The following is a 24495-nucleotide window of genomic DNA, read 5'->3' on the forward strand; positions in this document are numbered from 1 at the left end:
AAGACAAAGTTGGGTTGTTTAGAAGCTGTGTTCAGCTGGCTTGTCAGCTAGCCAGCCAGCACTGCCACCAGCCAGCAGTATTTTTCTTTTACAACAAATCAGTACTAGCTACCAGCCACAGCCAGCCGAACAGAGTATGTTGAGCAAGAGAAGCCATACAACAAATGCATACCTGCACTGTGGCATGATTCAAGTGCTAGCTTAACACAACCCAACTTAATGATGTACTCCTATCTAATCATGGATGCATACAGTGTTATTTTTGTGAAACATACATTAGAATTCAGTTCTAATTTTGGAACTAAATATTTTGGAAATAATGCCACAATGAAAGTTTCAAACGTACGAATCGTAAATACAGTATACCGTCGTGGGCCCTAGCTAGATCTTGTCCCCATGCATGTTAGCATCTGAGATTCCAGTTTGCACCGGTGTCATGATGCGTTAGAGAAAGTCTTTGTCTTCACCTGTTAGTTGCAACGCCGGCGGTTGGCCACGCCTTCGTCAAATAAGTGAAGTCTTAGAATTTTTTTTAAAAAGCAAGTATATCAAAATTCAATACCAGTATCTAAAATTTTGGATGAAACCTCTGCGAGACACTAAAGTAGAGGTGAAACTTTTGTTTGTTCATAGGGATCCATGGAAGTATTTTTTATTATAAGATTTATTGAGTTGAACAATTAGTAAGATTTAGTGCTTCGATACAATACAAGTCCCAAAAAAAGAAAAGAAAGAACAAAATCAAAAGAAGGCATATTTCGACCGTGGCAATGTGGCATCATCATCATATATGCGTGCGTATGTAGAGTCTCCTAGCATGGTTCACAAACGACATGAATGGCGGGCACACAAAGATGCGTTTCCTAGTACTCGCAAAATGAAAAAAAAATGCGTTTCCTCGCATGTTTTTTCTTCTTCTTTTCCCTTTGTTTTCGTGAGTCCAACGGGAGTTTCCAGTTCGTTGATGATCCGGGAGTTGTGGGTCTGCGCGGCGACTCTGCCGCCTGCGATCGACCGACGAGTGGCCATGCGACCCGACCGGCCCTTCTCCCACCCACCCTAAAACCCAATCGGATTCCCTGACTTGGTGAAGGCAAGGCAGGGAACATTGTTTGTGTGACTTTTGAGTCTTTGTGGGCTGTCCGATCTGAGATGGATGGATAGGATGGGTCGCTACACTACCTTTTCGAACAGTATTCTGCGAACAGTACCTGCTAGTGTTCTACGAACAGTACTTGCTACAATGAATCACGGTAGAGAACACTGTTGACACTGTTCTTTGTGACTTTCGCTTCGTAAAAGACAGAGGAGTTGAATGCCCTAGAACCTCGACACCTCCTCCTCCTCTCCGTCTCTCTAGAACGCGCGCAACAACACACGTACGAGAAGGCCGACCGGCGCGCCAACCCCCACCACCAGCGGAGTAATTGGGAGGAGGAGGGGAAGGGGAAGGATCGTCATCGAAGCCGCGTGCGCTTTAATTCCCCGCCGCACGCCCTCATCATGGAAGGTGGCGGCGGCGGCGTTCTTGGCGCCGCCCAGGAACCGCGGGAGCAGCAGGTTCTGCAGCGCGAGGAGGGGAAGGGGGCCGCCGCCGCGGATAGGAAGGGCCCCGGCGCCGTCCCCGTCGCCGGCATGAAGTTCCGTGTGTCCGCGCGGGCGCCGCACGGCGTCGCGGCGCTGCTGCTCATCGGCGGCACGGCCGTCGTCGGGGCCGCCGTCCTCGCGTGGCGCCGCTCACGCCGCGGCAACAAGGGCGCCGAGGCCGAGCGCCAGCGCGACCACCGGCAGCCAGCGTACGCCTCCCATCCCCTTGAATGAAATTCGTGACCTTTCGCGAATCATAATAAGATCGAATAAGGTGATCTGTTGTTCCGTGGACGTTGGAGCTGAAAAGATTGGTTTTTTTTTGGTGGATTCTTTGCAGGAAAGGCGAGGTTTCGGATGGCGGAGTTGTCGAGGATGGGAAGGTGAGGAGGGTCATCGCGTTCATTGATGGGAACCGGCGTTCCTGGGTTCTTTCCTTTACAGGTGAAATCTTACATGCAAAATCGGTTCTGATCACAGGTTCAGGGTTGCGCATTGGTGCAGAAGCTTGATCAGTCCAATGAGAACTTGAAAGCAGAAGAAAAGGAGATCGGATCCGGCAGATTGGTTAGTCCTTGTGATTTGTATGCATAATTTCACGGGGAAGACTCTGTTGACCGGGGTATGCATGTGTTTTGCGTTGGTGTAGATTTGTAGTGACCTCATCTCTGCAAAATCTCTGAACTCTGGTTTCAGGATGGCAAGGCGACAGAGGAAAGCCATCAGATTCAGAAGGATAACGAGATCGTTGAGGATCAATTGGTTTGTTTCTCTGTGCATACGTTTGGATTAACTTGCATCAAGTCATGAACGTAATTTGCATGTACTATAACAATTTAGCTGGCTTAGTCGGTGCAAAAAATTGGGTTTCAGGCTAGCAAACCTGAAGAGAAAATTGATCAGAATTCAGGCAAGAATCCTGTCGAGGTCAACATGAATGATACGGTTAGTATTTGTTTGCTATGCACAATTGTAAGAATTGAAATCTTTATGCAATAATAGATGCAGTGATTGTCGAAGCCTTGTAGGCGCCTTCTGTTCATTTCTTCTGAACTTGAGTTTCAGGACAAAGAACATGTTGAAAAAATTGACCAGAATTCAAGCACGAACCATGTTGAGATCACCACAGATGATATGGTTAGTGTTTGTTTGTTATGCACAATTATGAATACTGAAACTTTTTTTGCTATATATGCAGTGATTGTTTTAAGTGCCTTTTTTAATCGCGAACGGATGCTAGCCCAGTCGGCAACGCACTCCCAGTAGCGCCCCCGCAGCCCGGGTTCGAGCCCTCGTAGGCGCACCCGTGGCGGAGTTTTCGGGAATTTCCCGTGCGGGGTAAAAAAAACCCCTCACTGTGCTCGCCGCAAGGCATGACCCTTGTGGGCTTGGGCCAGGATTTGGGGGTTTCTCGGTCGGGTGCCGAAAGGCTTCCTCTTAATGAAGAACGGGTGGGGCCATTTCCCCCTCCCCGGCCGAGTTTTTTTTAAGTGCCTTTTTTAATCAATTATCCTTCTTTTGAATTTTAGTGTCAGGAAAAAGAACATGTTGAAAAAATTGATCACGATGAAAGAATTGATCAGAATTCGAGCAGGAACCCGGTTGAGATTGTCATGCAGGAGGTCAACACTGTTTGCTTGGTAAGTGCAATTCTGAATCCTCTCTGCTGTAGTGCCTGTATGGTCATTATCTAGAAGCCTCATTGCTGCCTTCTTATTTTTGCATATCCATCTAAATTGTGGCTTCAGATCCCTGGAGATGTGGAGAAGGTTGATGAGGATTCAAGCAAGAACAACATCGAGAAGGAGATAGACCAGAAAGTATGGGTTTCTTTTTTCTTTGATCAAAATTTTGCAATGTGAATGTATGATCATCATCCTTATTTCCCCTGCTTGTTTCTTCTGAACTGTGATTTTTAGGATAATAAAGATGTGAAGGCTTCTGATCAAAGCAAACTCAGTATCAGTGGTCCGGGAATCATCTTCAGTAAAAATCATGATGAAAATGATGGTGTTCAAGAGGCCGAATCAATGGAGAACACACCGACAGCACAGTTGATGATGCAGCAAGACCAACTCTTAGATGACATGGTTACTGATACCGTTACAGAAACAGAAGAAGCAACTGAGGGTGAAGGAACAATCACAGACCAAACAGAGCTCGAACAAGACGAAAAGAAAGCTCTGGCAGGACTTGCTGAACTTGTCAGCTCACCGGCAGTGTCATCTCTGGTTAAGCCAGCGGAGAACAAAGGGCCCGTGCTTCCAGGACTGAATGAGAGAGGGATGAAAATAGTGCAAGAGTATACCAACGGTGAGCTAAGGGAGCCCGATATAATCAGCAAACGAGAAGTGCAGGGAGGAGCCATCGCGACCATGGATCGCAGGAGCCCTGCTTTGGCCATTCTTGCTCTCATATTCGCAATGACTATCGGAGTAACAATCATCGTGCGCATATATTCTCCTACCCGAGCAACAAAACTCCAGATGGATCTGTAGGAAACTTCCAAGGGTGCAATGAAGTTCTATCGGCAATCAATACAAAATGCTGAGGCTTTCATGGCCTCAGGCGCAAACATATGAACGGCAAAATGAGAGCTGGAACTTAGAAGATGGAAGAAATGAGATGTGGAAGAATTCAGATGGACATTGTGCAGAGCGAACTGTCTATACTGAAATAGTTCAGGAATCTAGCGAGAAGCGTAACCAAGGAGGTCAGAACAATCGGCAATCAATCAAAATGCTGAGGCTTTCATGGCCTCCATGAGTGCTTGTTTTCTTAGTAATTATTTTGTAGGGTACATTAGTGCTAAAAACATTTGTCACGGTGCCCCAGACGCACTATGTTCGAGTTGTGCTTCGTTTTATTTGATCTCTCCTCCATCTCGTCAGTCTTTGGTTCATTACATCTGTACTCCTAATAATAATGCTGTCCAGAAAGCGTTATTTTCAGTTTTTCACTAGGCATCTATTATTCTAATGGCTTCAATATGGGAATACCAGTACATTGCACAGAAAACATTCGCTTGATGCCATCTAGATTTGAATATTTATGCATGGTTGGATTCGATAGGTGGATATGTTTTTTTTTTTTCATTTTGGAACTATTTTTTCCTTTTACATGGTAGTTTGAACACTTGTGTTGCTTAGTGCATTTAATATTGTCTTATAAACGATAAACATTTTTCTTGTGAAAACTAGCTCTTAAGCTAGTACATTTCCTTGCGAAGTTATTAGTACAATCTCTCTTGGACTAGGAAGATTTTTTCATTGTGGGAATAATTTTCTCATGAACCTAAAACATTATGTCACTAAAGAATAATATAGACAGAACAATATTCTCTTGAATGATCTGTCTATACCTGATTGGCTGTCCGACTCGACAAACCCCAACCGACCCATCCAAAAAAAACTAACATGATCCTGACTAGTCAAAAATTTTATTTGGAATTCGGACTGCAATTTATCCCGCGAGCTGACTTGACGGCCCGAAAAAATAGGAGGAGAGAAGAAAAACAAACCACAAGCTACTATCTTAACGGCCCACCCAATAAAGCTTTGTTCAAGACATGAATTCATTCCGACCGGGAATGATAGAAATAATAAGAGATATAACAAGAGATCGGAATTCATTTCGTGTCAAAAACTAATTGCAACAAAATAGACTCATATTAACTATAATAAAAAATTGAGATTAATTCCACACATCTAGACTCATGGATTGATTCCCGGTCTTTTAATGTAGCTACCATAAACCTATTTTATTTCAATTAGTTTCTAACACATAATAAATTCCAATTTCTTGTTATATTTTTTATTATTTTTATCATTTCCGACCCGGAATAAATTCATATCTAATCGAACAAACCCTAACTCAGCCCACTAGCGAGTCATTGAGGCATCCAGCTCCAGGGAGCGCTCGACACGGGACTCGCACAGGCCCTGCAGATCCTTTATGAGTTTTTTCAAAAGCCACCTTCTTTGTAAGAAGATATGCGACTTTTAAATCCAGCTGCTTCAAAATGCACTTCTAATTGATTTTAGAAATAGTACGAAAACTGATAAAAGGTCATACAAAACATGTAGCTTCTGGAAGGAGATTCTTAAAATTACACTATTAATATTACTTTTATTGATTTAACGTCCAACAAAAGCCATCAGAAGCTAAAATAGAATAAGGCTAAATAGGCAGAACAAAATATAGTATACCATCTAGGCTATGAGCATTTGGTGTAATTTTTTGAATAGAATATAGCGACGGTCCTCAAGCTTATTACTTCTACCATTTAGATCGACGAAATTGAAAAAATGGACAAGCACGATCTCAAACTTGCTAATCGGTGTCATTTAGGACTAAATCTCAAAGTTGCAATACCATTTTGTTCGTTGTACATTATTATTTATTCGTTATGTTTAATTTTTTATCCATCAAAATAATTATTTGTTCGTGATATTAAATTTTCAGGATCCAAAATTAATTATTTAGTGTAAAAAATATTTTAAGAAAAATATCATGCAACATATAGGTAAGTGTGGTCTTGTTTTGAAAATCTTATCATAAGAAACATAGCGATGAAATCTGAATTTAATTTGGATGCTCGGTTTCATCGTTGTAGCTTTTTTAGTTTCAAATTTGCATATACATAGGTATCGTCATCATTGCTAAACAGTCTAATTGTTGGGCTCGTCACGGACCATCTAATATATTTTTAGGCGATGGTTTCTGTATCTATCACCTTAAGTGGTTTCACACGGGTGGGGATCCAGGCCCACATTCTTTTTTCCTGAGAGGAATCCAGGCCCACATTCGGTCAGCCAGACATCGTCCCCGGTCTCCTTTTCCTTTCACGGGGGAACCCGGCCCGGCCCGGCCCAAAAACTGCTACGAAGCGCTCGTGGTCTCGTGGAGGTAGGCCGTCCGGTCCGACCCCGAACCGAGGCAGGCAGATCGAGCCGCTTCCCTGTCTCACCTCGTCGCGTCAACCCCCACGAGCGCCGCCGCCGCCGTTGGGAGCCATGGTGCGGTCCCCGGCCTCCTCGTCCTCGGGCTCCTCCTCGGACTCGGGCTCCTCCTCCTCGGGGAGCGACCGGCGCCGACGCCACCGCCACCGCAGCAGCCGCCCGAAGGAGGGCGCGTCCTCGTCCGCGCTGAAGGCGCGCAAGGACCGGAGGTCCCGCCACAAGCGGCGCCGGAGGGAGCGGGAGCGGCGGCGGTCCCCGTCTGACGACGATAGCTACAGGTGACTCCCCTCGCGGGGTTTCTGGACGAAGCGTTGTCTCGCGATCGGATCTGGAAAGTAGGGTTCCTGATCCGGAGACGGGAACAAGGGGAAGCGGCCGGTGATTAGGATTGGTGTTGGATTCTGCGTATGCTGGGATTGATGGAACGAGGATTTGGACTAGGCAGCCACGCTGCTTTGGATGGTATCGTACCAGATGTTAGGGTGGGCGATGGGGAAGAGCCTGTAGTTTTGTTGCGTAAATCACCGCACTGGAAAAATTGAAATCCCGCGCATCTCTAATTCTTAATGTGTGCACACTTGAAATACTTTTGATACTGCAGCTGAGGCACTCGGTGTACTCTAATGATTGTTTCATGAGGCACTCGGTGTACTCTAATGATGGTTTCGTGATATTAGGTTGATGGAGTCGATTTAGGGATACTGATTAGGAGCGACTATGATAATTTGATGAACGTATCCATTAACTGGTTACCAATTAATATCATGTTTTGCCTGAGCTTCCTGAACGAGCTAATCTTATAGCTGTTTTGTTGTTTAAGAACTCACAAAAGAAACTCCTCTGTGTGCAAACATATACTTATCTTGTGTGTGCAAACATATGTTTTTGTGAGGCTCTCCCTAGTATTGCCATATTGAAGAAGCTCTTCCTCATTGCAGCAGCACAAGCTCTTATGACAGCAACCGTGAGGTTTCTGGAAGATCTCGGAAGCATAAGAAGAGCAGCAGATCAAGAAAGGTACTGGTCCGGCAATTTTTGCATGATTGATGTTTTCTTTTAGGTTTTCATATGCAGGTATCTAATATTTCTTTGGCCTCTCTTTGTATTTCCTCGCGTGACAGTCTAGAGAGAGGGAGCGAAGCAAAGATAGGCATCATAAACGAGACAAGAGTAAACACAAAGAGGTAAATTTCCTATTTATTCAGAAACTAAGTTTCCTTTTGCGATGGTTTAGCATGATATGACTAACATCTTGGGAGAGAAGCATATTTTTCTCACTCATACTTCCATACATGAGGTCCTTATATTTCTTTGTACCTGTTTCTGGGTTGGCTCTTTGACATTGGAGCTGGGGTTTGTGAACGGGTGACAACATGGTGGATTGGCTTGCCGGTTGGTTATTGGTTGGTTGTTTCTGTTCTCTTCAATGCGGGAGCTCTATACAGAAGAAAGAGAGTGAGGGTGGTGATGGTCCTGTCCAGCTTTCCAAGGTATGTGGTACTTCAATTTGCATTCTTCTATGTGTTGTAGTTATCACTTTTGAAACACCTTTTATTTCTTTGATCAGTTTCTTGGACGCGATAAAGAAAAGGAAGAGGGGGGCCAAAGGAGTGCAATCTCTGGTAAAAAGGTGAGGAAAAGAATAAAATGAAGGTGCTGTTTCTCTTATGAAAGAATTCTTGTATTTGAGCTACTTCATTTGTTTAGATAATGATGAAGCTTGAGAAGACCAAGGAAGATAAGGCAGCAGAGAGCAAACGCAATGAACTGTTGAAGTTCCTGAATGCCAGCTATGATTAGCAGTTTGTTGGAAGTGGTGACGTGGCAGTACAGAATGCCCTTCCAGTTGTCTTTGCGCTAGTGCTTTTGGTGATCCTCATAAGGTTTTCTATTTGGGTTTGTTTCTTGTTCGTCACTTGGCCACCAAGGTTTTGTTGGTGCTTACCGTAACTAGCCACTGAATGGTGATCTACTGTAACTGTTTGAGGTTTGGGGTTTTAATGTGACTGGAATTCCATGTTATCACTTAGAATTTCCAGTTTTTTTTTTTAACTTTTAGGTGGCGCTTTTTTTTTTGAGGTCATACTATTTCCATAACAAGGGGTTTTAATGTTCCCAAGCTCCTGCAGAGCCCTTGTGTTAGCAACTCGCCCCTCAAACTTCTCATATTGTAACCACCATTTTTCAAAACGGAACTAAGGCCTGGAAAGCCTCTGACCAGTATCTGATTCCCACAGAATAGGTGTATGATCACTAGAGTGTCTAGGGAGAGCAGTGCAAGTGGCTAAAGGAAAATAATGATCAGCTTCGGTGAAGCAGAAAACTCTTATCTGTGAGGGACATGATCAGGTTCTCCTAGTTATTAGTCCAAGTATATTTTGTACCTAGCAAATGTAGCTCCATCAGGCCACATTCTTCGCTGCCCTCGAACATCCCAACATCATAGTAGCTAGGGGGACAGAGAGGTCATTTGAACAGTGTAACCGTCCTTACCGAGGCTATACATGTATCGATGTGACCAATGAAACAGCATTCAATTCACTACAATCTCCCATTTTCACCATGTTCGGATTTTGCTAAAACCAAGTTTCCAACACAAATTGAGTAATACAGTAATAACAAAAAAAAACAATGACTACTAAAATGTACATTATAATTATATAATACATAAATGGACACTCTCCATAGAAAAGAACCAAATTTTTTCTAGATATTGCCACAAAACAACAGACAAAAATGAAGAGAGCGAACCGGGCCCGCAACATATTGCAAGTGTATTCGTTTTTGTCTGAAGGATCGGAAAAAAATTCGGTGGGGACAGTCCCCAAAGCCTCTACCGTGCGGACCCAACACCGATTCCTGACGCGTGGACAGGCTGAGTATCCAACGGCTACTTGGTGGAGCCCCTCCTCCGCAGCAAAGCTCGCTTGCTCGGCTCCGTTCCCCGGCGGCAGCGGCTCGTCTCCAATACGCTGGCGGCTTGATGGCCAGACCTCGGCCACGTCCTCTGGTTACGGAAACCAGTTCAAAACACCTTGGTTTGTCAAGTAATCTCCGCTGATCGCTGTGAGATCTTTATTCAATGTTTGTTTGTTCAACTTGATTCATGGGGCATATTATAGTGTTTGAGTTTGGTCGGCTTAGTAAATTTGGACATTAGAGCTTAATGATGCAAGTGGGTGTCCAGTAGTATTTTTTGTCTTTTTTAGATTATGGATAGCGTTCTGGCCTTGATCGTTCACAGGCGAATGACTACAACAAAAAAAAATTACAAGAGTTCTTAGACTCTAAACTTCAAATGAGAAAAATCACAAATACAAGAATGAAAGCTATAAAAAAAAGATAGACAACTAGAAGACTAAGCTTCAATCTTCTTCTTCGTTTCCACTTCAACCTTGCAATGTATTCACACTGCATCAATCCATCACATCTCTCGTTTGCTTAGAAACCTAATGTCCCGATTATCTGTTGCTTGCTGAATCTTTCGTATAAATACACCAAAGCTGCCCGATAAAGATGTCTACTACAACAATGGCCAGCTGAAGAAGAAGCAGAAGGCAAAGCCAGACGAAGCCTCCAAGAAGGTCACGACGTAGAGGACGCATGATGACGACATGACACCTTCGGATATGACCGTTGATTATAAGGTGAGCTCGTTCCTACTTTTGTATAGTGATTTTTTGTCCAATTTACTTGGTTCCACATGTACATGTCATTATTTGCTTGTAGGTACACATGTATCTCGAAGTGTAAGTTTATCAATGTATGCATCCATCCGGTGTGCGATTGATGAGCTACATCGTCATCATGGGCTTGATATTCACCCTTGGGATCCTGGCCCAAGTTGGAGTATGCCCCAAGGAGATGGGGAACACAGTAACGAACCCTTTGGACGTCCTCCACCTTGGCCACCTCTTTAGGAGACCAGCAAGGGCGCCCAAGCCGAGTTGGAAGCCCAATCCATGTCAAGTTCGAGTCTGCCTCGGAGTCCAAGAACAACAAGCACTAAATTGGACGCCTAGATTGCATACGGCTCGGATTTGGATGTTAAAGATATGTATGGAAAGCTAACGAGAAGACCTTTCCAAGGGCTCTATTTTGAGTCCCAAATATATCCAGTCGACATCAATTGTTTGAATAATTTGACATCCAGAATCTGTCCCGATGCTGTGACGCTGTCTTTTGGTCTTTGGGCCTTGTATCATGTTGGAGCCCATTAGGGGTGCGTCTAGGGGATCTTGCACGACCCTAAAGTCTTCATAAACAGCAGCCACCACACCATTAGGGTTTGGGTTTTGCTTAGATTATTCTGTCAAGAACAGTTTCGCCGCCGTGTCGGTTTGTGAGACCCCAACTCATGAAATTAATCATACATCTGCAATTTGGTTGCGTTTTTTCTTGTTCTTGCTTGTGTTCTTCTATTCGCAGGAAAGGATTAGCCTTCGTGGCGAGGTCAACCGGGCTGCGCACGGTTGATAACCAAGAGACAATGTGGTGCTTCGATTGCAGGCTCGGGTCTTGTTGATCGGAAGACGGATCTCTTGTGTCGTGTTGTCGATAAATCATTATAGTTATCCTCCTAACGGAAGATCGGGCACCCTCACATTCCCATTAGTGGTAATTAGAGATTCAGGTATACCGTCAGGTTTGCACTTCCACCATCCTTGATTTCGCCTTTGTCCCATTGTCCACAATCAGCCCTAGTTAACATCTCTGTTTGTTTTCCCCTATCCTATAATCATTGTCGTTAGCTTTTTGCATAATTGGAGTCCGTGGTGTTAAATTTGTGTCCTAGGTCACATTTGATTGCTGGTTTAGATTTGTTTCATCCATCAATTCATTGAATCATACATCCGCTGCCATCCTATTCATCAAAACGTAACCGTAACTCCTCTCGAAATCATGATTTGATGATCCCTCCATAAAATAGTCATAACTTTTGCATATGGACTCTAAATTGGGCAAACTTTTTTTTACGGATCTCTACAGAAAATTTCTATCCCCTGGTGTCTGACTTTGTCAATTTGGAAAAAATTAAAATTCCAAAAATTTGGCCCGGAAGATTGAGTTTTCGAGCAAAAGTTTCAATCTGTCTTTCATATCATCTTCTTGGTTTTCTATAGACCAAAGCTTACATCTAATTGCTGTGAAACTTTTTGTGGTTCATTATCATGTGCTCCTTATTGAAATAAAAATATTGAAAAATAAAGAAAGAAAAAAGTGTGAAGAAATAAAAGAAAGAGCAAGAGCACACAGCCACTACAAGAGATTTCACTATCTATGATGATCAGTTATCGTCATTGAAAACATGGTTTTTCGTCATTGAATAACAATGGTGACATTTACGCCTCGTCACGAAGATCGTCATAGAACGACCGTCACAAAATACAGTTAATGACGTTTTTCTCGAAATCATCATAGAATGAAATATATTTATGACGATTCTCATATTGTCACAAAAGTTGATTCCATGACGATATCTGTATTGTCATACAATAGATCCAATGACGATTCTAAGATCATCACAAAAGTTGATTCCATGACGATATCTATATCGTCAAACAAATAGATCCAATGACGATCAACATATCGTCACTACCTTCTATGACGATTTTTTTTCATCATGCAATGTGCCTTGTAACAGCACAAAAACATGGGCCAACATAACTAGTCTGTGACAAAAATAGGCTCAATTGTCACAGAAAAAGTTCTTATTATGATAAAATAATTGGTCATGAAACATGGACCAACATGACAGGAAGCATGCAATATAGATGACATTTATCCAATAGATGTCAACCATGCCATTGTTTCATACATGAGTGTTCACTGTTGAACTATATAGTTCTTACAAAAGCAAAGGCAACACTGGCCTAGTTGGTCACCAGCAGCACAAGTACAAAATATTAGCATGGCTTTAAACATCTATCATATAGTACCACTAGAATGAAGGATGGTCAACCTGAATTTAACTGATTGGTGATTGGCTAATCAGACGTAAAATAAGAGAATCAGTAGTTTCTTGCTTCTGCTTGAGAATGGCCAGCTGCTCTTCATTTCTTTTGTTTGACTCATTTGTCTCTTCCATTTTCTGCTCCATATCTGTTATTTTTTCCTGTTGAGAAATAATAGTAGCACGCAGATCTTGTTCATTTCTTTCAGCTTTCTCGATCTGCAAAGCTTGGACTTGAACTATTTCTTCAAGCTCTCTCATGCGTGCACTAGAAGTGTTAGTGCTGATTGGTTGGCTTCCGGCCGAACGAATACCCATGTTTTCTAGAAATTTGCTTGATGAACTGTACTCGGATAGAACTCCACCCACAATCTCATCTATAGGTTTTGGTTCTTCACCTTCTTCTGGTGTTTCATCCCTTGCAGTTTCCATGGCATCCTAAGATTGAATAAAGCCAATATGAATCTATTACATTGCTCAAATTTGATAGAAAAAAAAAACATAAGCAACCATTTCTCTGTGATCAATACATTCAGATTTGATAGAAAGGATAGAACCAACCATTTGATGGAAAGAACATAGCAAAGCACTACAAATTTATATACTAGATCAGATTTTTCATCATATTGATGTTTTGAGCTTATTCAGATCCAATAGAACGAAACAAGCATGGCAGCCACAAGAAAGAAGTGAACCATATTCAACATGTTTTCAGTTCATATTTTGACAAGGTAAGTAACATGTTTCATGTTTATATTTCAGTTCAGAATATGCATTCAACTAACATCACACATGCACATTTTTGGCAGTTAATATACTTACAATTACTTCTTGTACAACATCAGTATAACCCTTTGTCTTACTGAAGTGGCTTGCCTTGAAAAGATCCACAGAATCAGGTTCTTCCCCATTACCTTGCTCTCTCTGCATTAATGATATAAATGTTTATAACTTTGAAGGTAGCAAGTTGTATACTGCAATGAATTCATAAACAATTTAGCTTACCACACAATATCTCTTAGCAACATAGCTTTGTGAGCCTGTGGTTTGGTGAAGCTTAACTTCTCCTCGATTTCTTTTGTTCACTGCACATGTTGCCTACAAATAATGAAAATCCAAGGCAATCTGAGTCAATGTTGAAGTTTGTCCAATACACTAGGCAAAAATCAGTAGTAGATTTTAGCATTTCTGAGCTATGTGAGTACTAAAGTAACATCTAATCTGTGATACCTTGTGTTTAGGATTATTCCACTTCTCCACAAGTTTTGCCCAGTCTTGTTGACTAGTATTTGGAGGTTTGTTTGATAGTACTTGGTCCTCAGGAACACCATTGAAATAATCTCTTTTCAGTTTATAACGCTCTTGACGCACTCCATCTTTGAGGAGACCCGAACACACTTTTTTTGTTGTGTTATCAGCAACATCCAAGTTAAAGCGAATCTATTCAAGTCAAAAGATGTCATCTTACTACACTAAAAGTGATCAAGTAACATCATAAAAGTAAACTCAATTTTAATACCACAATATTGACTGTTTGAACTTACAGCTAGATATCCTAGGTGATCTTTTTGGACATCTGTATCAATTTTCTTCTTGTAATCCTTCCAATGCGGGTAGATAGGCATATGGTTCCGGACCAGTATGCCTGACTCTGAAGCTAGCTTTGCTGCTTGCACTGGATGTTCAGGTCGTTTCTTCCCTTCAACAAATGCAAGGCACATTTTCGAACCCATAGCGTTAGTAAGCTTGTTGAGCCCTCTTCCCCAGGTCGGATCCCGAACTCTCTTAGGCCTTTCAGGTGGAACTAATAGAACATATGTTTGTAAAGGATTAGAAGCATGTTTTCAACATAGAAAATGAAATGGAAATATGTTAGAATTTCCTACCTTCATCAAGAATCGGCATGTCCTGTCCAGCAATATCACTAGCTTGGTCCATTGGACTCATGCTACAAGTTCCTTCATTAGCATCACTGATTGGACGACTGGACCTCAAAAGCAGTGGTGTGTTCACTTCCCTTGATTCAAATGCAGATGGTGGAATAAGCTCTTCCTCAACTCTAGCTTGACTCCTTTCTTGAGGAACATGTGTATTGGCTGATGGTTCAGACCTTGACCTTGTCGACATAGATGATGGTCTAGCACCTTGGGGGTTTCTTGATGCCTTTGTCTGTCTTGATCCAGGAGCCATTTGAGAGCTTTTTGAAACCTGCATAACATAAAAAAGTAGATGTATTGTACATTTGTTAATTAGCACACAATACATAAAAATACATTTAAGAACACGCAGTACATACACTAAAGTTGAAAAGAATAAGTGGCTCAACCTTGGACCTAGATGATTTGTACATCACTGTCATTTCCTCTTCCTCTTCTAAATTGGTTTCACTTTCTTCAGATTGGTTGTTCTCATCAGCAGAGGGTTCATAGTCCGATGCAGATTCTTCACTGAATTTTTTCTTCCTTGCAACTATTCTGTAATCATTTTTCTTTCTTGTAGACAACTGGTTGAGAAGGTGTTTTGCATCATATACGCCAGAAGATTTCAATTTTTCAATGTTACTCCTGATATTTCTATCTCTCGCCTCTTCATATGCATCGATTGGCATTGCTTACATGAACCAGACAGGATATAGTTAGTTAAGTTCTTGGCTCTAATTAATTCCATCTATAGGTAAAAATGTGATTTAGCTTATAAATCAAACTCCTCTAACCAATAACAACCCAATAACCAGTCAGCATCCTCAAACTTAAGAGACACAACACAATAGAAAATTTTGGGCGAAAAAGAACCTCTTCTATGGTTGATGCAGTTGGTTCCTCCTGAGTAGGTGATGCGTGCTCCTCCGACCTTGCCTTCACGAGCTCGAGGTCGGTGCAGCCGGGCCGTCGAGGACGGCGCAGCCGGGCCGTCCAGGACGGCGAAGCAGGGCAGTTGAGGCCGGTGGAGGCAGGGAGGGAGGGATGCCTTGGTGGGTGTGACCCTCACGGAGGCAACAGATTTGGGGCAGATCGACCCATAGAGGTGTGGGCAGCTCGATGGTGCTACAGCTGCAGGTGATTTAAAGATGGGGATTGGTGGAGGTGGCCGGGGCAGGATAGATATGAGGGGACGGCGGAGGGATGCTACGAGGATGCGGAGGGAGAGGGAACGACGAGGAGGAGGGGTTACCTGGAACAGGCGGACGACGCGGGCCTCGTCGACGTCCTCGAGCTCGGCGGCGGCGCGGGCGGGCTGCGGAGGCGGAGCGCCAGCGGCCGCGCCGAGGAGGAGGAGCGCGGCGGCGGCGGTGCGATTGGGGGCGATGGCGAAGGGTTGGAGTGGGGTGGGGGCGACGGTGAATGGATTGGTTTGGCGCTGCGGGAGAGGGGGAAGGGGTGGCTTTACCCTTTTCATTCCAAAGGGTGCGCCTGGCGCTAGTTATTTGGCGGGGCACGGCGCGGTAATGAAATTTTCGTGAAAAAACAGAGGGAAAGGTCGCGACAACAAAATTTCAATGAATAAATAGAGGGAAAAGTCAAAAGCAAGTGCTTGATGTATAGCTGTCCTACTGGTTGTACTCGATCCAAGCACATTAGAGGCTTAGAGCGTGTATGTCATTGTCTCATCTTTTTTTTTCAAATGAGCTCTAATCTACTTATTACATGCCTATTTTTACCGGTTCCTGCAGTGGTTGGTTAGTTCGGTCATGACCATATGAACCAAACCGATCGGTTCGGTCTGATGCAGTCCCGGGCACTATGCTAGTATCTCATCACGAATGATTTTAGCACTGATACATTCAGAACTACCATATGACTACCAATGAAAACACAGACATAGGTCCATCTGAAATAAAATAAAATACAAATAAAATTTTCACGACAATGCAGAGTTCCAACATTTCAGTGGTACAAGGTTTTCTTACATGGCCAAAATGACCATATGAAACAAAGAAACATAGATCAGTCATCATCATCAGTTTCATTCGTTGGGCCTTGCGGGCAATCACGGTCACTCCAGTACTCTTGCAGAGTGTCATCTTCATCTTCTGAGTCCGTGTCATGAGACAAACACTGGCCACATACATCATAGGTCCGTACTCCTTTCCATAGATCAAGCAAATCTTGTATTAGTGGCTGCAAGAATACATTAAAATCTTTTCCTGGAGCCTTTGGACCTGGGATAAGTAAGGCCATCATAAAGTTAGACTGATCCATGCATGCCCATGGTGGCAGATTGTATGGGATAACAAACACTGGCCACATACTATAGGAGTTGCTCATGTGGCCAAATGGGTTAAAACCATCAGTGGCAAGACCAAGTCTAAGATTTCTAGCATCATCTGCAAACCATTCATATCTTCTATCAAAATCTTTCCATGCCTTACCATCTGCAGGATGCCTCATTTCATTCTCAACAATCTGACGCTTCAATTTATGCCACTGAGTATTCTCTGCTGTTTCTTTAGACATAAATAATCTTTGAAGTCTTGGCTTCAAAGGAAAATAGCGCAGTACCTTCCGAGCAACTCGCTTTTTCCCATTTGGATCTTTCCACCTTGACTCTTCACATACTGGACACTGATCAAGATTGGCATCACTTTTCCAAAATAGGACACAATTATTTTCACACACATGAATTGATTCATAACCAAGCCCTAGTTCACAAAGGAGATTTTTTGCTTCATTATATGATCTGGGGAGTGCATTATTATCCGGGAATGCTGAGGACAACAACTGAAGAAGTGCATCAAAGGCAATGTTGGTGATACGGTAGTAGGACTTGAGATGCAGGAGCTTGATCAGGAAAGAGAATTTTGTAAATTTGGTACAGCCAGGGTAAAGTGCACACTTGGCATCTTCCAAGATCTTTCCAAACTTTGGCCGATTCTTCTTTTCCTTGTCTGCAGTTTTGTACAAGTCACCCAGCAATTCTGGAATTCTATCATCGCCATCTTCATCGTCGTCATCATCATGGTACTCATGTACAGCAATCTCATCAAGAGAATCAATGCCCATATCACCAGGATCTTGAGTTTCATGTTCAACAGTTTCGCTGGCTTCAGTAATAAGTGGTTCCCCATGATATACCCATCTAGTATATGTTCTGGACATGCCATAAATATATATGTGATCTTCCACTTGAGCTAGATGTCCGTACTTTCTGTTATTGCATTCTGAACATGGGCAATGTATTGGGGCATTCACATCGCACCGTTCTAGAACAAAGCGAATGAAGGCCTTCACACCATTAATATACGCAGGGGAAAATTTCCTATCATTTATCCAAGATTTGTCCATCTGAAAAAAGTATAAAGGATGCATTGAAAACTTTCCTAATACATGGGTGAGAACGCACAGACAGCAATTTAACCAAATTGCAAACTAATCATTCCTGATACACTGGTTCCCCATTTCAAATGCATCAAAATATCAACAGTCAATTTCATATTCCATTCCAAGTGTACAAAAGCATAAAAGAGCTATAACTTCATCTGCATACCTAAATATTGGCTGCAATTTTTACTACCATACAAACTTCTGCAGGTGGAAGTGCAAATTTTTTTCCCAAGGAAACACACAGAGTAATCTATACAAACTGCTACAGGATTGAGTACTGACCTTAATGGATGATCCAATAGTGAACTGAATATTCAATGCCCCGCTGCTCCAGGTGCAATCGAGCCTACTAATTTTTTTGCCGCCGTACTGTGTGGCCTTCTTGCTTGTCACCTGCTGCTATGCTCTTCAGCTGTTGCGCGCCACAACCTTGGCTGCTGCCTGCTGCTCCGGCTCTTCAGCTGCTGCATGCACGGCCGCTCGGCACCCGTGTGCCCCTAGCGCGGCGAGCGCTCTGGCCAGCTGGCCGCCGCTGCAAAACGAGCCCGACCAAATGCGCTGGCGTCCAGCAACCTTTGCGCATCGCCAAGCTTGTCACCGGCAGTTGGCCAAGCACGCCGCCGCCCCCTAGATCCACTCTTCGGCGAGCCGCCAGTGGCTGCTGGCCTGGTGCCCTGCTGCCTGAGGAGGATAAGGTTAGGGTGACGTGATGGGCCAGCCCAAATTCATATTGGGCCTATTCACTTTGAACAGCAAATCAGTTTTCCAATTTTTTTGTGACAAAAACACATTGGTCATAAATTAATCGTCATAATGATTAGCTGTTCCATGACAAATATATGAAATCGTCACAAATTGTAGAATCTTTTATGACGAAAAATTTATGTTCGTCACAAATAACCGATGACCTCAACTTTTTGACGAAAATACTGAAATCGTCACAGAATAGCCGGTATTCTATGACAATTCTGACATTTGTCATAATAATTTTCGTCACTGATACTCACTTTTCTTGTAGTGAGCAAGGACACATAGCAAGCTAAATTGTTCTATTCCACTGCCTTTGTCTGTGTTGCCTTCATTTGTTCACATCCTTTTGCAATGATTTGATTTCATCCTAGGAATAAGTTTAGGCCAGCAACTAGGCAAGTGTTTTGGACATTTATTCAACATTGCTATCTATTTCTAAATTGTGTGGCACATAAATATATATTGTTGCCTTCCCAAGCTCCACATATCTCTCTGGTTTCTGCAAGAATTTGAGCTTTGCAATCATCGTACCACTCTCAAGGTAAGAACCAGCCACCGGTTGTCCATCCTATGCTTTGCGGCGGTAAGAACCTTGTAAGAGCTTGGTAAGACGCTTACTTTTGCTGACTTGAGAGGCACCACGATCCACTTTCATAGTAGTTGATAGGGATAATCCTTTGTTGTATTTTCTTTGATTGCTAACTTTTGCAGGACAACATGAGTAATGTAGCCCAACAAGTGTTCATTTTACAAATGGAGAAGGCAGAGAAAAATGAGTGCAATAATTTATTCAGGACTCACTTTGTTGTGAGGAATCGACGTTGCCATGTCATCATTGACCGTGCTAGCAACCGTAACATTGCAAGTATGGAGTTGGTCGAGAAGCTTGGTTTGACCACACAACCACATCCATGTCCATACAACATCCAATCGATAAATTCTTGCAACAATATAATTGTAGATAAAATTGCATGCATTGAATTATTTTATTGGTACTTATAAGGATAGTGCAGAATTTGATGAAATATCTATGAAGCATGTCATTTGTTGTTTGGTCAACCATGGAATGATATAAACAATGTTTTGCATAATACAGTTGCCAATAAATACTCTTTTAAATATAATGGTTGAAAAGTTATTCTTATACCTATGACTGCTGCTGAAATTTTAAGAGAAGATCTCATGGGAGCAGAGAGAAGAAAGAGTGAACCGTTTAGGAAAGAATGGGCTGTTTCTAATGTTGCAATATTTTCATCTAAATCTGAATTGTTACAAGATAATTTTGTCTTGCCTCTTGTTGGAACTAACATCTTGCAGCCTGTACATAAAGAAGAGAACAACAATGCCTATGTAACAGAAAAGGAACATAAACATTTCAGGTAATCACTCTATTGATGTGCCGAATTGTTCCATCGATCTTGCTGGATTGGAACCTTTCTTTCCTTTATAAGTCACAAGTTGATTTGCATAGTCATCTTTGTGATAAAGTGGAGTTGTGTGCTAGTGCAACGATTATTCCCGTGCCACAACTTGTCAACGAAACTGATTCTTTTGTTTTGGAACGAAATACTTGTGCTGAAATAAAAAATTGCTTTCCATTGCCACTGGAAAGATGAACTGAAATTATTGTCTCCTTTAAATACTTTGGGTTATGTTGAATTTGATGTTCTGTGTAATCTAAGTTGTTTGGAGGATGGACTTTTTGCAAATTCCAAATTGTCGTGGTTGTCTCATAATACATATCACTTTATTGATAAATATAACTTCAAAGGAGAATTTATGGTACACCAATTTTATATTTGCTCAAATCTGAGTTCTCCTTTTGCTATGCAACAATATGATCAACTAGAGGGCTGCAATATCTATAATAATGTCATGTGGAGAATACCAAATTTTGTTTTAAAGAAACATGTTAAATTTCAGGAAGGGGAGCATTGTTGTCCACTACCTACAATATGTCCACTAACTAAGACCAAACCGAGGACGGTTTGCTATCGAGAAGGAGAGGATGATGAGGACATGACACCTTCAGATATGACCGTTGAGTATAAGATGAGCTCGTTCCTACTTTTGTTTAGTTTTTTTTTGTCCAATTTACTTGGTTCCACATGTATATGTCATTATTTGCTTGTAGGTACACATGTGTCTCAAAGTGTAAGTTTACCAATGTAGTCATCCATTCTGTGTGCGATTGATGAGCTACATCGTCATCATGGGCTTGATATTCACTCTTGGGATCCTGGCCCAAGTTGGAGCATGCCCCAAGGAGATGGGGAACACAGTAATGAACCCTTTGGACGTCCTCCACCTTGGCCACCTCCTTAGGAGGCCAGCAAGGGCATCCAAGCTAAGTTGGAAGCCCAATCCATGTCAAGTTCGAGTCTGCCTCGGAGTTCAGGAGCACCAAGCACTAAATTGGACACCTAGATTGCATACGAGCTCGGATTTGGACGTTCAAGATATGTATGGAAAGATAATGAGAAGACTTTCCAATGGCTCTGGTTTGAGGCCCAAATACATCCAGTCGACAACAATCGTCCGAACAATTTGACATCCAGAATCTGTTTCGGTGCTGTGACGCTGCCTTTTGATCTTTGGGCCTTGTATCGTATTGGAGGCCACTAGGGGTGCGTCCAGGGGGTCTTGTACGACCCTAAAGTCTTCATAAACAGCAGCTGCCACACCATTAGGGTTTGAGTTTTTCTTAGATCATTCTGTCAAGAACAGTTTCGCCGCCTTGTCGGTTTGTGAGACCCCAACTTGTGAAATTAATCATATATCTGCAATTTGGTTGCATTCTTTCTTGTTCTTGCTTGTGTTCTTTGGTTTGCAGGCAAGGATTAGCCTTCGTGGTGAGGTTAACCGGGCTATGCACGGTTGATAAACCAGAGACAATGTGGTGCTTCGATTGTGGGCTCGGGTCTTATTGATCGGAAGCCGGATCGCTTGTGCCGTGTTGTCGACAAATCGATAGTTATCCTCCTGACGGAAGATCGGGCACCCTTACGTTCCTATCAATGCCGCCAACATCTGTCCGAACAGATCGGGTGTTCACTTGGCAATACCAAAGGTTTTCAGGTATTGACAATGCCCTCACCAGGGAAAGATACGCCCATAGGCGCAGCCTCTGTCAACTCCGGCAACTGCTAGGTCAAGCTTTCACTCCAGAATCCCTAGCCCCAACACCGGTCTCCAACCGAAGAGACCAAGCAGCACGACAGCCATGAGTAGACCAAGGTGTTGATGGAGATCAATAAGGGATGTGAGCTATCCCCAGGGCAGAGAAGTGCTGTGCCGCCACCATTCCGATCTGCACTTGGTGGGCATAGCCACCGGTGAATGCGCAGTAGAAGACAGTAGCCACAACTTCGAGAAGAACCAGTCGTCGGGAGGGTGGATCCGGTGCTAGAGGACTGGATCGGCACCATAACAACCAACGCCGGCGTCGACCTACCCTGGGGCGACACGGGGCCCACCACGCCGGCAAGGGCGACGTGCCCGGCAGCACCATCCCCTACCCACGGCAAATCCGGATCAGGGGAAGGAAAATCCGGTGGACGGTGGACCACTGCCGTGGCACTGTCCCCTCCAAGAGAAAGGACCACGAGCAGCCAGATCCGCCAGCGGTGATGCCGAGGATGCCCGGGGTGGAGCCGTATCTCGCCGCCCGCCGCCGGGCTCTACTACCGCCGGCCATCGCCGTCGCACTGGAGAAGTCAGGATGAGCCATCCCATCCCGGCGAATATGCCCCGCCACCGCCCTCCCCACGTCTGCCAGACTTTTGGCCGGCCTCTCAGGCGGCGGCGAGGGGTTGGGAGAGCGGCAGCCTGAGCTGCTGGAGGCGCCGCGGCGGATCCGCCCATGTCGCCCGTGGGGGTGATGCAGGGGCTTCAGAAGACGATGACATTTGCTCGAGGGAGCTTGTAGTATTTTTTGTCAGCTAATTAATTAAGATTGCATGTCATTCTAATTCATTTCTCCTCCCAAATTATTTATACATAATGTCATTCTAGTTTATTTTATCAACGTTTTGTATCAACCCAATGACCCAAAATATGTATAACTTGTATCCCTATTAGGGCTATACATTTTCATTATCTTTTACCTGGATGACATATGTAACGTTTAGCATATGTGTAACTGAAACCTGTCATCTTTTGTTCTTGTTTATAAATTTGTTCACACATATACATGCAATGTTTTGAATAGAATATAGACATAAAAGTGCCAAGTCGTTTGTGGTACATGCTGTATTTTACATGTGGGGGATATTGAGATGGATTTGCCTTTCTTGGTGAAAGTTCATGGCTAAATCATATCAAATGGACAGATGAGGGGAGTGGATGCTAACAACAAAGATCTGGAGCCTACGCTGGGAGTCGATCAAGTGAATTGAGCGATTCCTTATGGCTCACGCTTTTCTCCCGTATAGTTGAGCCCAGCCAATAAGCAAAACGAGTGGAAGCCAAAATGAGCAAAACGACCAGTGGAGAGATCTCCAAGCAGGCGTTGGATCCACTTAATGCCCACGTGGAGTTCATCTAGCAGGGTCCGCACAGTAGGGGGTTTGGGGGCCATCCCCACCTAATTTTTTCCCAAAGGATCACCATGGCAGCCCAATAATTCAGGCCATCCCGCCAATCGTTGTCCTCGCAAATGCCGTTGGCCGTTCCTTGGTCGAATACCCAGTCCCCCGAGCCGGAGCGAGCAACGCCACCAAGCAAAACATGAGTCGCCGAGCACCAAGCCACCAGGCGATTTGAGCAGATTTGTGTGCGGGGGGAGCCCTTGGTCAGAGCGAGGCCCGTGTGGTCGTTAGCGCTGATCAGACGCAAGTGCGAGGGCACGAAAATACTTGATCATGTTTTGGGTTGTGACTTGCTTTCATCTTGTCTTTTGATCTAATGGCTGTGCGCTGCAGGCGTACGTTGTTTGCCCGAGCGATCCATCGGACCGAGCGTGGGCGGCCGGCGGCGGCAGTCACCGATGACTTGGTTATTGCGAGACGGCCAGGAGTGCGAGTGAGTTCTTGGAATCTTTGCTTGTTTCTTGGCCGGGTTCTTGGCTGGCCGCCCGTCGTTGGTGATAGTATGTTGTCTTGAAATCTTTGCTCATTTCTTGGCCGAGTTCTTGGCTGGTCACCTATCACCGGTGATAGTACGTTGTTGGAAACCGAGGTGGCCCTAATACCCACCAAGCTGAGGACCTACACCTATGACACACCAACTCACTCTAGAGTCCATTAGCCTTTTCAATTTCTAGATAATTAGTATATAAGGTCCTTTCAGCGGCAAAGCCGCTTTCTCGCTTCCGGGTGGCAGAGCCTACCAATTGACGAAGCTGGCTTCCGGGAGACAGAATCTTCCTACGATGAACACCAGAGCCTTTGGGATCCCAGATGGTAGAGCCAACCTATGATAGATCATAGCTTGTACACTAGGTACTTAGAAACTGAGAGACTAACACTTACAAAACACTTGCTTTATTACAACACAATAGTATTATACAAGAGTACACAACACACCCTCCCTTGTGGCTAACCTAGCACTCACCCTTCTCATCTACCATACTCTTGGATGGATGTCATAGCAAGAGAGGGGGGTCTCTCTTTATAGGCCAAAGGTGGATCATAGGGTGGTGACATGTGTTCCCCGTTCTAGAGAGTTCCCGAATATTACGAGGTTTTCTAATTTATTTATTACTAATTCTAGAGTGCTCCCTAGAAATATCTTCTTATTGCCTTGTGGAGAATACTTTAGAAAGTTGACTTGCATTCTTCCAACATACGTCATCTTGGAATATTTGCTCATTTCTTGGCCGGGTTCTTGGCTGGCCACCCGTCACTGACGATAGTACATCGTCTTGGAATCTTTGGTCATTTCTCAGCCAGGCTCTTTTTGGCCCTCGTTCCGAAATGCTTTC

The 24495-nt window shown here is 43.6% G+C and overlaps 3 protein-coding genes across 4 annotated transcripts; 2 read left to right on the plus strand and 1 right to left on the minus strand.

The window, feature by feature from the left end:
• Positions 1–1310: 1310 nt before the first annotated feature.
• On the plus strand, positions 1311–4553 carry LOC120666420 (COPII coat assembly protein SEC16-like). 2 transcript variants are annotated; one of them, XM_039946266.1, is made up of 9 exons: positions 1311–1796; positions 1928–1970; positions 2068–2154; positions 2284–2349; positions 2461–2532; positions 2653–2724; positions 3117–3227; positions 3336–3407; positions 3507–4553. In XM_039946266.1, exons 1-9 carry the CDS (start codon positions 1504–1506, stop codon positions 4083–4085), a joined length of 1395 nt encoding a protein of 464 aa, XP_039802200.1. In that variant the 5' UTR covers positions 1311–1503; the 3' UTR covers positions 4086–4553. The 2 variants fall into 2 exon arrangements, with proteins under 2 accessions (XP_039802200.1, XP_039802199.1); XM_039946265.1 differs by having other exon boundaries at positions 1335–1796; positions 2608–2724.
• Positions 4554–6502: 1949 nt separating this feature from the next.
• LOC120666421 (serine/threonine-protein kinase fray2-like) lies at positions 6503–8597 on the plus strand. The gene is made up of 6 exons (XM_039946268.1): positions 6503–6826; positions 7487–7565; positions 7670–7732; positions 7994–8038; positions 8116–8178; positions 8256–8597. Exons 1-6 carry the CDS (start codon positions 6603–6605, stop codon positions 8346–8348), a joined length of 567 nt encoding a protein of 188 aa, XP_039802202.1. The 5' UTR covers positions 6503–6602; the 3' UTR covers positions 8349–8597.
• Positions 8598–12339: 3742 nt separating this feature from the next.
• Positions 12340–15186, minus strand: LOC120663601. The gene is made up of 7 exons (XM_039942461.1): positions 14828–15186; positions 14388–14709; positions 14046–14305; positions 13732–13941; positions 13507–13599; positions 13324–13425; positions 12340–12939 (listed from the first exon to the last, which is right to left on the minus strand). The coding sequence occupies exons 1-7, from the start codon at positions 15107–15109 to the stop codon at positions 12517–12519; spliced, it is 1692 nt and encodes a 563-aa protein (XP_039798395.1). The 5' UTR covers positions 15110–15186; the 3' UTR covers positions 12340–12516.
• Positions 15187–24495: the final 9309 nt, after the last annotated feature.

This window comes from Panicum virgatum, chromosome 3N (assembly GCF_016808335.1).
Source record: "Panicum virgatum strain AP13 chromosome 3N, P.virgatum_v5, whole genome shotgun sequence".
NCBI lineage: Eukaryota > Viridiplantae > Streptophyta > Magnoliopsida > Poales > Poaceae > Panicum > Panicum virgatum.

What these genes read in the sequence shown, in the direction of transcription:
- LOC120666420 (XM_039946265.1), top strand. Translation starts at nt 1,504, where the DNA reads ATGGAAGGTGGCGGCGGCGGCGTTCTTGGCGCCGCCCAGGAACCGCGG. An exon ending in AGATCGGATCCGGCAGATTG is followed by an intron (nt 2,155 to 2,283) that starts GTTAGTCCTTGT and finishes CTCTGGTTTCAG; the next exon opens with GATGGCAAGGCGACAGAGGA. An exon ending in AGATCGTTGAGGATCAATTG is followed by an intron (nt 2,350 to 2,460) that starts GTTTGTTTCTCT and finishes ATTGGGTTTCAG; the next exon opens with GCTAGCAAACCTGAAGAGAA.
- LOC120666421 (XM_039946268.1), top strand. Translation starts at nt 6,603, where the DNA reads ATGGTGCGGTCCCCGGCCTCCTCGTCCTCGGGCTCCTCCTCGGACTCG. An exon ending in ACAAGAGTAAACACAAAGAG is followed by an intron (nt 7,733 to 7,993) that starts GTAAATTTCCTA and finishes AGCTCTATACAG; the next exon opens with AAGAAAGAGAGTGAGGGTGG. An exon ending in GTGCAATCTCTGGTAAAAAG is followed by an intron (nt 8,179 to 8,255) that starts GTGAGGAAAAGA and finishes TCATTTGTTTAG; the next exon opens with ATAATGATGAAGCTTGAGAA.
- LOC120663601 (XM_039942461.1), bottom strand. Translation starts at nt 15,109, where the DNA reads ATGCCAATCGATGCATATGAAGAGGCGAGAGATAGAAATATCAGGAGT. An exon ending in ATCACCTAGGATATCTAGCT is followed by an intron (nt 13,942 to 14,045) that starts GTAAGTTCAAAC and finishes TGACTTGAATAG; the next exon opens with ATTCGCTTTAACTTGGATGT. An exon ending in TTGCTAAGAGATATTGTGTG is followed by an intron (nt 13,426 to 13,506) that starts GTAAGCTAAATT and finishes TCATTAATGCAG; the next exon opens with AGAGAGCAAGGTAATGGGGA.